At 42.6% G+C, this 13,290-nt stretch overlaps 1 protein-coding gene across 1 annotated transcript; it reads right to left on the bottom strand.

Moving 5' to 3' along the window:
• Window positions 1-558: 558 nt before the first annotated feature.
• myoc (myocilin) lies at window positions 559-11,329 on the bottom strand. Its single transcript, XM_014992309.2, has 5 exons — window positions 10,566-11,329; window positions 6,464-6,529; window positions 5,839-5,931; window positions 2,733-2,944; window positions 559-1,971 (listed from the first exon to the last, which is right to left on the bottom strand). Exons 1-5 carry the CDS (start codon window positions 11,059-11,061, stop codon window positions 1,390-1,392), a joined length of 1,449 nt encoding a protein of 482 aa, XP_014847795.1. The 5' UTR covers window positions 11,062-11,329; the 3' UTR covers window positions 559-1,389.
• Window positions 11,330-13,290: the final 1,961 nt, after the last annotated feature.

Raw genomic sequence — 13,290 nt, 5'->3', positions numbered from 1 at the left:
CGAAGGCCTTTTGTAATCGTACTATTAATGCTCCGTTCCTCACTGGGCGGGACGTGAGCAGCAGCAGCTGTGACGAACTCTACTGATCTGCAGTGAACAGTTGACCACAGCTGCAAGGCACACTCGGCAATGAGAACCTTGACGTTCTGATGAATAAACCCAAATATTTAATTTTGTCTAACAGAAATTAAGTAATTTGACTCCACTGCGCCCCCGAGGTTATTCCATCAGCTATATTTCCTCACTGCATCAGTCGATCTCCACCATCGTCAGATAGCGCTGCCGAACGCATCGGTGCATATCGCCTGCATATCGGCATATCGGTGGAGCGGGAACTGCGCGAGAGTGTCTGCAATGGCTGGCGGGCGGCGTCGCCGGAGCTCCCGTGGTCACCAAGAGGCCGGAGCGGCGCTGAGCTGCGAGGGCCGTTCGAGGCTGCTTCTACCTTTTCTTTGGTGTATGTCATTCATCATCTTGTTCAAACCTGCTGGATGAAATTGTTTCTTATCTTTGATTAATCCATCTATACATTTCTCAAAGTGAAACAATAAACAGGGCCGTCGTTAATAAACTTTATTTTATGAGGATTTTGGACACATATTGACTACACCGTGCAAAAACATGCAAAATTCAATACATGCTGTATTGGAGCAGATTTATAGAAGGATGTTGGCTGATAAATCACTGCAGGGCATGTAAAACCACAGGAGCTGGCATCATAGCATTACTGAATCAAATGCATCTCATGTTTTTGGTTAAACTGATTCATGGTTTATTTAATTCACAAATATATAGCTTTACACAGAAAACAACAAAAATCACATACATGGATTAAAGGCGGTACAAAAATAATTCCTCTGAAAACAACATTGTGGACCATGCCACGGCAAAAAAAAAAAAAAAAAAAGGAACGGGAATAAAGGAAAAGCAGACCTGCGGCACCGTGCCTCCAATGTTTATGGAGGTTGGTAGTTTTCCTACAGGTGAACTGGCGTTAGCTTTCTATGGAAAGACAAAAGGGTCACAATTTGTCCGACTCACTTGAAGAGATTATGTACAAAATGGATTAAGTCAGGATGCTGTAAAATATGGCAAAACAGATTTTTTGTTTGTTTGTTTGTTTTCTTGAGAACACCTCTAGAGTTACTAAACAGAAATCAGCATCAGGTCACAAAACACTATTTTATTCTATTTTAAATCATCCTGACTAATTAAACAAGGCTTTTTTTTTCATAATTTCTTACACATATTGGGTGGAAACTGACTAATTGTGAGCTTTTTGCTTTTTCCATATCTTTTGTAACTGCTGCTACTGCTGCTCATGTTATGGTCTAAAACTGTGAGTCTCTGAAGCAGGAACAGGTGAGCAAAGAGTCACTGGCGTTGGCCTCAGTTAGCCTGCTGACGACCCAGCCTGAGGTCGTAGGACACTAGGTGGAAGTTGTCCCAGGCAAACAGCTTCCTCTGGGCCAAGCTGTAGTCAATCATGCTGTTGTAGCCGTACTTGTTCTTGAAGGGGATGGACACGGCCTTCAGCTGGCCGGTTGCTGTGTCATACACGTGGTTGATGGTGGTGTCACGGGCTGCGTAGCTGGCCACGGTGTAAAGCTTCCCGCAGATCATGAAAGAGTTGGCCACGGACGCCTTCCTGATGCTGGTCTCCCAGCTCCTCTTCACCTCCAGACTGTGTGGGTCCAGCTTCGAGATCACTATGGCCCCTTGGGCCTTGCTGGTGGAGTACACGGCCCACAGCCCCTTCTCGTCCACAGACAGGTCAATGTCCGTGTAGCCGCCCCAGGAGTAGGGGAACTGGCCGTGAAAGCCAGCGTGGGGGAGTTCACGACGGGCCGCCACGCTCTCAGAGATCAGGTCGTAGCGGATCAGGGTGCGACTCAGCCGTCTCTGGTAGTACAGGGACCCTCGGTACATCGTGGCCCCGGTGCTTTCCAGTGGGTCCGGCAGCAGCAGGACCTGTCACAGCAAAACACGAGGCAATAACTGGGACTGATCCAAGACTTTGAGGCCCTGTCCAGGCACCTCAAGGGATTTGAGGCACCTTGATTGTCACAAATTAGGACATAATTATGAAGTGGAAGGAAGGAGACCCATGGTTTTCAAGAGGTTTTGCAGAAGAAAGCCATAAGAGTCAAGAATGTATTTTTATACACGTCATGTTAAGGGCTTGTTGTCCTTGTTGGGAGGTGAGCCTCTGCCCCAGCTGGAAAACATTGCAACCTTTAGTAGCCTTCATTTTCCACAGCAACTGTAACCAGTTTTCCTGTTTTTGGTAGAAAAGCGTCTGCTTACCATGATGCTGCCACCAACATGTCTCAGTGCTGTGGTAGTGAGCTCAGCGCAATGTTCAGAGCCACATGCAGGGTCTTTGCCGGTTTTACCAACTCAAAATTAAGGCTATTAAAGACCTTTCTAAGACCATTATGAACGATACTTAAGACCTGCATCGTGATAGAAATGTACAAAAGAAAACTACACATTTTACATAGCAGTACTAAAAAGCTTGGCACTACTAAGCTCTTTACTAAGCTAGATTTATGTTGTGTTATCTGTGTTTGGAAGCTCAACACAAATGTCACAACTTTCAGATTTTAATTATAGGTAGTTCTGAAAACCATGTATAATTTCCCTTCCCCTTCATAAGTGTGCACAGCTCTAGTAGTGCACTAGTTTGTGGTAGGAGCATGGATACTTTTGCAAGGCCCTGCTACACGTACCTTGGAAGGGAAGCCTTTGGAGAGCTGCTCCATGTCATCATAGCCGTAAAGCTGCCTGACCTCGGGGCCAATCGTGTCGATGCGCCAGAGCATGCTGGCCCCATAGGGGGAAACAGCCTCAGGATCCTGCATCCAGACACCGTATTTACCTGCGATGTTGTCGGCCTTCCTGTGGGTGACCGGCTCGCCCACGGAAATCAGCTCCCCACATCCTGCAGGGCAAGGGAGACGAGACATGGGAGAGAGGGGAACGATGAAGAGGCTCAGTGTAGTTGTCACAAGTCAACAGAAGCCGTGATGAAAGACAAGTTTTAAATCGTGTCAAAGCTTTGAGATGTTCACTCTACAAGACTTTGACGTTCATTGGATGGCCCGAATCTGGCAGGCCTGCGATGTAGATGCATTGCTACTTAAACCGTTTTATTAATTTTTTTTTTAATAAAATGGTTGCCTGGGTTTGAATCCCTGCCTGGGTTCTTCTCTCTTCATGGGGTTTGCATGTTCTCTAAGTGCATTAGTTGGTTCTCTCCTGGTTCTCTGGTTTCCTCTCATAGTCCAAAATGATGACTGTTGGTTTAACTGGCTATCCTAGTTGACCGTTGCCCCATGTCTTCTCCACTCTTTTTTGCTTTAAGCAAATGTCAAATAAAACACTGTAGATTATACTCCATCTTTGACAGGCTTACTTGAAACACTGCCTTGAAGGCAAATGTTAATACTGATCAATCAATGAAATGTCATACAACTCATTCCCTGAAACTCTACAGTCATTCTGATAATATTTTGTAAGCCGTAGTAAACTGGTAGCAAATCGTGAACTGCACCTCTTTAGGTACCGCAACACAAATCATGGTTTCTAAAATAAAGGGAGGTAGTTTTGAAACTTTTTTATTAAAATTTTTGGTATCTTACAAGGGACTTTCATTCATAAATGGTGGGAATGAATTAAGCAGTGTTTTGGATTAATTGTTTTCAAGGAAAAGGTGCAGATATTTTTCAACTTGAGGCAGAACTCTGACGTTGAATTGCTTTAAGAGTTTTAAGCACCTTTTTATTAGTAAACCACATTAGCTAGATATTTTGGTGTCATCTGACGATTTGTATAGTTGACCTACTTTCATAATCAGCTCACAAATAAAATTGTTTACAGAGAGACTTGCCCAGCTCCCTCTTGAAAAGGTTTACCTGGGGTTTACCTGGTTAAATAAAGGAAACAAAAAAAAATAATAAATAAGCCTTCCAAAAGTATTTCTACCCCTGGAACTTTTCTACTCTGTGTCAAGTGACAAAACTTGTAGAGTGTTTTTTTTGGAAATTCCTATAAAAAACAAAACAAAACAATACAAAGTAGAGCAAAACTGTGAAGTGGAGGGGAGATTATGTTTAAAAATAAATAGAAATAAATACAAGAAAAGTTAGGCATGCACTTGAGTTCAGCCTCCCTCAGTCAGTACTTTACAGGATTACATTTTGCTGCTATTGAAGCCGTATAAAATGTCAGGTGACAGTTAATAGATTGGATGAAAGTGGTTTTGGCACATATTTTTAGATTTCAGTTTGGACTTTGACTGGGTCTGTCGAACACATATACACTGTGTGTTGTTTTTCTCACATCGAATCTCAATAAAATACTAAGAGGTTTGTTGTAAGATGACCAAATGTGGAAAACTTTAAGCGCCTTGAATATTGTGGAAATGACTGAGAGTGACCCGTCTCATCTCAAACGCATCAGTGCATTTGAGATGAGTCTGTAGTCACAGGTTCAACAAAAAGTGATCAATCTTGCAGCGCAGCTGTTGCTTTAAAAGAAAAGTGTAGGCAACATTTTCTGTGAAAACAAAATTTGTGATTTTCCAAGAAGTGGCGTTCAAATGATGTAACAGGTGTGTTGATGTACAGCAACAGCAACGAATCCAAGCATCTTTGTCAACAGATAAATTCAGTATTCAGTAGTTTTCAGCGCTTAATTGAGGTAAAAGGTAGTCTTAAAACCAGTTTATTTTTAGCACACACAACTTTTTACTATTTTATAACAACAGGTTGGCAAGTATGAGGGGCGATACTAGGATGTGACCTTTAGGGGTGCTTAGCCCCCAGCAGGGCTAAGACCCATGAGAAGATATTTGTTGGTGCGGTTTTCTAAATCTAACTGCTTATTTACATTCACAAACAAAATTAAGAGACATGCTGTACACAATTTCCATCCATAAATATAAAAATAGCCAGTCTAAAATAATTAAGTACTGATCTACACTTCCGGAATCGAACCAAAAAGGGAACCAGCGTGTTTTTTTTAAGCCAATACGAGTGTTTCATCCTCAAACAAACTTGCGTCGAGGAGTTTTTCTCCGAGTCACCGCCTTCAGAGGAGAGGCTGCGTGACGCAACTCATCCCGGGTTTCAGAGAAAACGAGAAGGTTGGCTTTATTTTTATCTCTTCCTAAAATACCACCTTCCTCTCGGGTTCCGGATGTAGCCCCAGATTTAAGATTGGATGGCAAATACGTCTTATAAATACACCCATTACTATGTTGCCTCGGAGCGCTTTGGTCTCAAGTAAGATGGAAAGATGCGCCGCGCCGACTCTTTGCGTTCCCCTACAGGGGAGACGCAGGGTGTGGTTTGGGGAGCCCACCCGAGGAAACGTTTAACAGCTACTTTAAACGACAGCCTTGTTAAAGGTGCTTTCCCTCTTCATTTATGAGGCAAACATGAAACTCAGAGGGCGCCTCATACCGACGGTTCGGCATGACGTCGGTATTCTCACCCCGAATGCCTCGGTATTAATAGTCGTATTTGCTTTGAGGCTGTCAGCAGGAGGGGTGAGTGTCATGTTTGCCCGGTCGCACCAACGGAGGAGGACGAAACGGGGCTTGTATTTAAATTTCAGCTTCTTTTATGTCTTTTTATGGACACATTGGCTTCTTATTGTGTATGATATTCTCTCTCTCTCTCTCTCTCTCTCTCTCTCTCTCTCTCTCTCTCAAAAAAAAAAAAAAAAAAAAGCTGGATTTGGGTTAGTGCGCTTGGTGGAGAACATCCCGTGTGTTTAGCTAGTTTCAGGCTAAAGAAACTAGCTAACTAGCCGTCGACAACACGGCCTCACCTGTGTTGTCCACGTTGGCGTCTGGTGCGGGCAGCTCGGTCACCTCAGCCTTCATTTCCTGGAAGCCCTGGGCTCCATGTGGCCAGGCTGAATCTAAACCAACAAGAGATACACTGATTTACATACAAATAATCACAACATTCATTAAAATGTTACCGATTAACATCTGAAAAAAACAAAACAAAACAAACAAACAAAAAAAAAAAAAACAGAATGTTGCCAAGTATTTTTAGTCCAGATTGCAATAAGACAAAACTAACTTACAAGTACATTTTCAGCAACATATAGGAACTAGTTTTGTGTAAGTAATTCTTCAATATTGATAAAAAAAAAAATGCTATTATTCAACTGGAAGATTTGTTTTCACTTATAACATTTTCCCCATGATATAAGGGAAACAATCTGCCAGTGGAACTAGTATTTTTTAATGAATATTGAGGAATGATTGCTTCAAAACAAGCTCCTGTTTCTTGCTGAGACGTTGCTTGTAAGTCAAATATTGTCCCACTTCAAGTGTACTAAGATACTTGCTCTAAAAACTAGGCCAGAAATACTTGCTCTACATTTTGTGTTTCTACAGTGCGGTCTCAGGAAGGGAATGTTCTGCGGAAAAAAACGGCCTCACCTCTCAGGTTGCTGCTGTCGCCCTGCCTGTTGGGCCTCGTCATGAGGTGGGACATCTGACTGGAGCCTAAATACACAGACACACCGCAGCTCACCGATCCGTGTCACAGGTCTTAAGGTTGTGCACTCTGTGCAGAGTGCCTTGGAGTGTGTTTCAAACCACCCGATGAACTGAACAAGCCTGGATCTGGCTCTGTACTTTGACTAGGTCATTCTAACACATGGACACACATTTATCGAAACCGTTCAGTTGTATTTGTGACTGTATGTTTGGAGCCGGTTTTTTTAGCCTACGACCAGTTTCCTTCCTATGATTTGGCTCCATCCAAAGGAAGCCGCTCCCACAGCATGATGTTGCCACTGCAGTGTTTCACCATGAAGGTCATGTTTTCTGCCACGTAGGCCAAAGAGTTTGATTCTGGTCTCTAAGCAGAACTCCTTTCACATGTGATCGTTACTGCTGTGGATTACAACTGGGATTGAAGTGGAAACATGTATAATCTATTTGAATCAGTCGAATGAGTTTGATTATATAATCTTGTGTATAAATTGGGTCTGTTTGAGATTATATTTATAGTAAATTAGTGCTCAACTTTTAGTTGTTTTTGCCTAATTAGGGGAATCTGGAAAGTCACTTAGTTGCACAGTTTCCCATTATTTCTTTGAAACGAAATATAAGCTATTTATCATTGTTGTTCGCCATTACAAACTACTTTGTGTTAGTCTGTGATGTGGAATCCACTAAAATAAAACACAGGGTGTGGTTGTGGAAAAACCGCGATTATAGTTAAGTGGGTGTGATTACCGCTAAAAAGCTCCGTATCTCTTTCAGATACCACTATGTCTTTGTTATATTTTTGCTCTCTAGATTTCTTCGAACCATTTTTTTTGTCTTTTTTTTAGCTTGTTTACCTTCCAAAACTATTACAGTGAAACGTAAACCCTGTCAAACTGAATCTGACAAACTGTAAACGGCTCCGTACGGAGACTCCTCATGGTCTAAACACAGCGCTGATTACAAAAGAGAAAGTGAGACGCCTGGATGTGTTTTGGTGAAAGCTGTTGGTGCGTGAGTCCACATGGGATTTGATTTGAGTTTTTCTCCGTATGCTTATCGCACTCGCATGTTGCGCAAAAATGTTCCGCCGTGTCGGGCAGGCAGCGAACCCTGACGACGCGGAGAGCATTAAGCGTCAACATCTGGAAGCTGATGTTGATTTTTTCCCCCGTTAATGAACAGAAGCAGCAGGTCCGTAAATGGGGCAGATGATGACCAACAGGTGCTGTCGGAAAAACTAAACGGGCGCACAAAGTCTCGGTCGCTCGTTTCCTTGCTTTACGACTGAGCTTCGGGAAGCGTTCATAGTTTGGGGATTTTATGTGACAAACCAAACCAAAATAGTCCGTAGCCGTGAAGTGGAATTTAGTGTTGTATTCGTAACTTTTGGGGGAAAGTCTGAAAAGTTTAGCATTCATTTGATTATAGGCTCAAATCCGGATGGCACTTTTAAAAAGGAGTACAGCTGATTGGTTTCAGAAGTCAGCTGTAAGTTTGTGTCTCTGCACATGTAGAGGCCTAAATCACCCTGTTTAGTCTTGCAAAAATAGCTCAAGCTCAGTCAGATTAGGCAAAGAGCTGATGTGAACATCTATTTTCCAGCTTTTCCACAGGCTCTCAGTAAGATTTAAGTTTGGACTTTGACTGGGTCGTTCTTTGACATGAAAATGCTCTGAGCTAAATCATTTGGATAAAGGTCTTGTTGTCATCCAAGATGTTTGCTTCCAGGAATGTCCTACGTTTAACTCCATCCATTGTCCCTTCAGCTCTAAGAATCTCCCGTTGGATTGTACATCGATAACTGATTTGGTTTCACAGAATTTTATTTCAGGGTGTCTGAGTGAAGAGGCTTAATACAGGTGTATTACATACTTTTCAGATTATATGTTTCCTCCAATTCACAGTAGTGCTTTACTTTGTGTTGGTCTACTGTTAAAAAAAAACAAATCCAGACATTTATGGTTGTGAAAAATTTTTAAATTTTCTTTGGGTCTTAACAGATTTGAAAGGCACTGACTGTATCGACAAGTTATTTAAATCTATTGCTGAAGTTCCCTCTTCATCCCGTTCTCCTCCAGAAATGTGTCTTTTTTCGTCCTGTGCGCTCTCTTCTATCTTGCCACCTTTTTTGAGATGTTGCAAGTCAAAACTGTATTTTTTGAAAGTCGCGAATCGATGCTGCTGCAGCAACATTCATGACCGCCTTATGCCTTGGCAGCACTTTCAGAAATCACTGTGACCCATCTGAAATATGTCGGACCTCAGCGAGCCTCAGTCTCGTAAATTCGACTGAGCACAGCAGGCCAGGCCTCATATAAGGAAGATTAATACCATTTGCAGTGTAGGGTTAGCACTTGCGCTCTCAACTGTATTTAAAAGCCTGTTTTTAAAGCAAAACATAACAATCAGAGACCATCAACTCGTATATTTTAACTGTTTAAAAAGGTCACAGAAATACTGTGGGAGTTGTGAGCGATAAAAATCCTCCTGTCTTCCCTACAAGCCAAAGTGGCTTGATTTATGTTCTCTCTCTCTGTCTGCTCTGGTCCCACAAGCCTCGCTCTGAGCTTGATCTATCCGGCATCTGCCTGTCACCCTTAGGGGGCCCTCCCTGTGTATTTCAGTCTGCGGGTGAAAACATGAGGAGCTACACCCATAGCTGAGCGGATGTAGGAGGTATACAAGCATCCCGAAGCAGACGGGGTAGAGCTGGTTTTGTAGGACGACGGGAAAAAAGATTTATCGGTCCAGGAAATCTCAATGTTAAAAGCCAATGATGCAGAATTCCAGGTGGGTAAACAGAGAGACGCTTCGCTGGGAAGTAAAGGAGGAGCGGTGAATAAGAAAGAAGGAGGAGGACGGGGAGGTGGAGGGGCAGGGGAAGAATTTGCCCCGGGGCACATCATCGTCCTCGTGCTCTCTCCTTTTAGGGCCGCTCGCGCGCATTTCCCGCCATGCTGAGTGGGGAAACACCAGCCATAAAGACAGCAGGGTCTGCCCTTAAATATGAAGCTGATCCTCTGTGGCCGCCCTCCAGCGTTTCTAAAAGTAAAGGCAGGAAGACGGGATGGCTGGGAGGGGGGTGGGGGGCAGGGGGCAAAGGGGGAAACTTGAGCCCGGGGGTCTCTGCTGTATAAAGGGGAAACCAAAACATTACCATGCAAACACAAACACACAAAGATGTATGTGGCATGAAAACATGGAGGTCATCCATTTCTGGTTTTTAACCCTTAAAAGCCCTGATGCAACTAGTCAGAGATAATAAACTTTGCTGTTTAAATGCTTTGGACAAAATACATGTTTAATTATTAATATTGCTACACCGATTAGCTGTAGTGACGATGACAATAGAGATAAATGTCAAATTCCAATCAAAATATATTCAAATCTAGATAAGGTTTTCGGTATAAACAGAATAAATTAAGTATCCTCCAAATAGCACGTTGTACAATGATGGATGAAATTTACATGGATAAGTAAAACAAAGAAATAACACATTTTGACCAGTTTTTCTGTAAAGCTGTCAATGATAATTATGTTGTTTTTTTTGTTTGTTTTTGCTGTATCACTCTAAAGCCATTTTTTAAGTTAACATCTTCTCTTTCCTTGGAAATAAACTTTGTAATCCGTGCAAACTGTTTCTTTTTAGCTGTGCACAGAGAAAAGTGACACCTGTCCTCTGCAGAACCTGGAGGATGAGACAGCTTGAGGATCTGATACAGCAGATTTTTTTTTTTTTTTGAGAAAGCTACCTGCTTTTTAGGGGTTTCAGAAACATCCGTATTAAAAGTGCAACATTTAGCGATGTAGAATTAACAAGCTAGATACACATTTGTGATTATGAATAAAAGTGATCAGAAATGCATGTATCAAAAAACAATACACTTGGCATTATAAGTTTGATTAAATGAATGCGGATCACAAATTGTGGAAAAATAAGCAATATTTTTAAAGTGAGAAATGAATTTTATGACGTAGTTTTTTAATATTCTTGATCAACATTTAAGCAGATGGTGGGGTTTGTTTTGTGTGTATTGTCTCTTACCAGCAGCCGGTCTGCCTCTGCCCCAGTCTTGCTGGGTGGCGGTGGCAGCTGCCACTGGGCTCTGCGACAGGCAGGGTCTGCTCCTCAGCCTCTCCGTCTCCCGCCTCATCTCTTCCATCCTGAGCTTCAGCGTGTCCAGCTCCCTCTGCAGCCTCTCTTTCTCCCCTTGCAGCAGGTTCCTCTCCGACACCACTCGGTTGAGAGCCTCCTGGAGCTCGGGCTGCGGTCTGGCAGCGGCCCCCTGCTGGCCTCCCCGCGGCTGAACGTCCCTCCCGCCAAGCTGGGCCACCAGAGCCTCCAGCACGCCGAGCCTGGCCTTCAGGCCGTCCAGCTCCGGACCTCCAGCCTGTGGGCAGGTGGCCTCCGCGGGGCTGGGCACGGTGAAGGTGTACTGGCATCGGCCGCTCCGGTCGTTCCCCCTCCACAGGGAGGCTCGGTCCTGGGCATCACCTCGCAGCAGGAGACCACATACGCACAGCAAGGAGAGGAAGAACATCTTTCAGACAGGCCTGAGCAATTTATACTAATATCTTAAGTCCTTTTTTGCTTGTTTGTTTGTTTCCCCACAATCCAACTTTCTGTTCCTGTGCAAATTTATTATTATTATTTTTTTATCCAAGCCAATTTTCAGATTTAGCTCAGATGTTTTTCTCTTATCAGGCCGTCTTGTGCCCTCTCCCCTTGTCTTGTTCTCTCTTCTATGAGCAGCTCTGCAACACTGAGCTCTTCCCAACTGCTCTCAGATATTTATACAATCTGGAAGGGACACAAGGAGGGAAACTGGAAAACAGGGAGGAGAGGAGAGGTGAAAGGAAGAGAGGGAGGGGAGAGGGAGGAAAGGAAAAGGTGAAGGGAAAAGGACAAAAACACATGACTTTTTGAATGATGCTAAATTTGCAAAATGATGTTTTGGGATTTTAGGATGTTAAATCTGACACTTTGTAATAGTTGGGATTTTTCATATTTTTGAAGATCTTATCTGGAAAAACTGTCTTTTATTTTTTTTATGTGCCATGCACATAAAAAAAAGACTATTCCTGTTCAAATTCTCAGGAATTTAAATAAAATAAAAAATTCCTTTTTTTTTTAAAAGGGTTTGTTAAAAGTTTACAAACAGTTGTAGTAAATTATTCTTTTGGCTTCAAAAGAATTTGATCCCAGAGGCTGAACACCTAGTTCAGGAGTTGGACTGTTTCCAGCGTAAAACGTCTCAGCAGTCTATGCAGACGCCGGTTAAACGGTTATTTACAAAAAAAAAAAAAAAATCACTGATGATTATTTAAGCGTGAAATGGAGTTTGAAGGTAGTGCATCATAAATGATGTGTAGTCAAGTTGGCTGGCTCCACCTCCAACTTCCACAGTAAATAATCATCAGCATCACCAAGACAGTTATCACACTTAAAACCTTTCAACAGGACCTTCCTTCAACTACCCCTGTAAGGTCTGGGTCCAACATGGTGGCGAGACATGATCCCTGTTGGACACAGTTTCCTCCTGAGGAACCGGAGTCTCCTTACATCTGGTTGGGGGGGGGGCATCGGTGATCGGATAGGACGCTGACCCCCAGCACACCGTGTCCCTCAGAGCCGAGACTCTTAGGTGTGAAGTGTGCTTCAGACTCCACGCTGTCTCTGCAATGGGTTTTTACTCTCTCACATTTAAAACAACTTAATTTAGCTTTTTTTTTCTTTTTTTTTTTATACGCTCACGTCCTCTCCGGTCGCCTACATTTAACACGGTATCTCACCTCTTGCTCTTCACATTTTCCCTTCTCCTTTCTTGTACGTGCATAAACTTCCTACCCATCCATCTCTGTTGACTCGACAGGCCGTGATGTCCAAAGCATCTCTGGGTCGCAAAGGGCCTGAACGCCCGAAACGGGATGAAAACTTTTAGTTTACCAGCTGAGAAAGGCAGCGTCAACAGTAGTAACATGGGAACAAAAGTAGCTAAAGCTAAAAAAGGAGAAAAACAAAATGTTCTTGGGAAAATGATGGGACTGAGAAAGTAGTTTGAAAACATTGCAAAAGTCTATGATATAATAATTAATTAGGGTAATTTAACCCTATCTCCAAAGAAAATACAAGTTAAAACAAAAACAATAGAAAGGCTGCCACTTTCTCTGGGCCTCAACCCGTTTCAATAAATCATCATGCAATTGGACCAAATAATTTAATTGCTTTTATAAATCATAGATGCGGCACTATGCCTTAATACGCACACCAAATAACAGCAATATACGTCATGACAACAAGACTTGCCATGCAGATTGTCTATCTTTGTATAAAAACAGCAAGACTCGACATAAATAACCCCACAGACAGTTGGACTGTGGATTCATTTGTCTACACTATTACGAATATATATGTTTTTCAGATCGCATTGTCCTTTTTTTTTTTTTTACTATTCTCATTTTTGGATGTGTGAAGTTGGACTTGTGAAGCACTTCAGAACAGAGTACCTTTGTCGTATAAAAACCGAGAGGCATATGAAAAAGAATATTGCCGCAGTTTAACTTTAGATGTACTTTCTTACATGTCTGAGAGGCTTCACAGAAATTGTTTTAAAACTTTACAGGGAGGTTTGGTAAAACGGTTATAAGCAGCTAATATCTTCCTTCCAGTATATATAGCTCTCTTGGTGACCGCGATAAGCAGAAATCCATATTGTTCACAGAGGCCAAAGCTGCCAGCCCAGAGAGGAACTAAAACCAAAGGGGATGTC

This window comes from Poecilia mexicana, unplaced genomic scaffold, assembly GCF_051168715.1.
Source record: "Poecilia mexicana isolate PSO_F unplaced genomic scaffold, ASM5116871v1 scaffold_4, whole genome shotgun sequence".
NCBI lineage: Eukaryota > Metazoa > Chordata > Actinopteri > Cyprinodontiformes > Poeciliidae > Poecilia > Poecilia mexicana.
This window is presented reverse-complemented; position numbering and strand designations above follow the sequence as displayed.

Excerpts from the sequence above, each read along its gene's own strand:
- myoc (XM_014992309.2), bottom strand. The coding sequence starts at position 11,061 with ATGTTCTTCCTCTCCTTGCTGTGCGTATGTGGTCTCCTGCTGCGAGGT. Across the intron at positions 5,932-6,463 it reads CGACAGCAGCAACCTGAGAG|ATTCAGCCTGGCCACATGGA; the intron begins GTGAGGCCGTTT and ends TTGTTGGTTTAG. Across the intron at positions 2,945-5,838 it reads CGCCAACGTGGACAACACAG|GATGTGGGGAGCTGATTTCC; the intron begins GTGAGGCCGTGT and ends CTTGCCCTGCAG.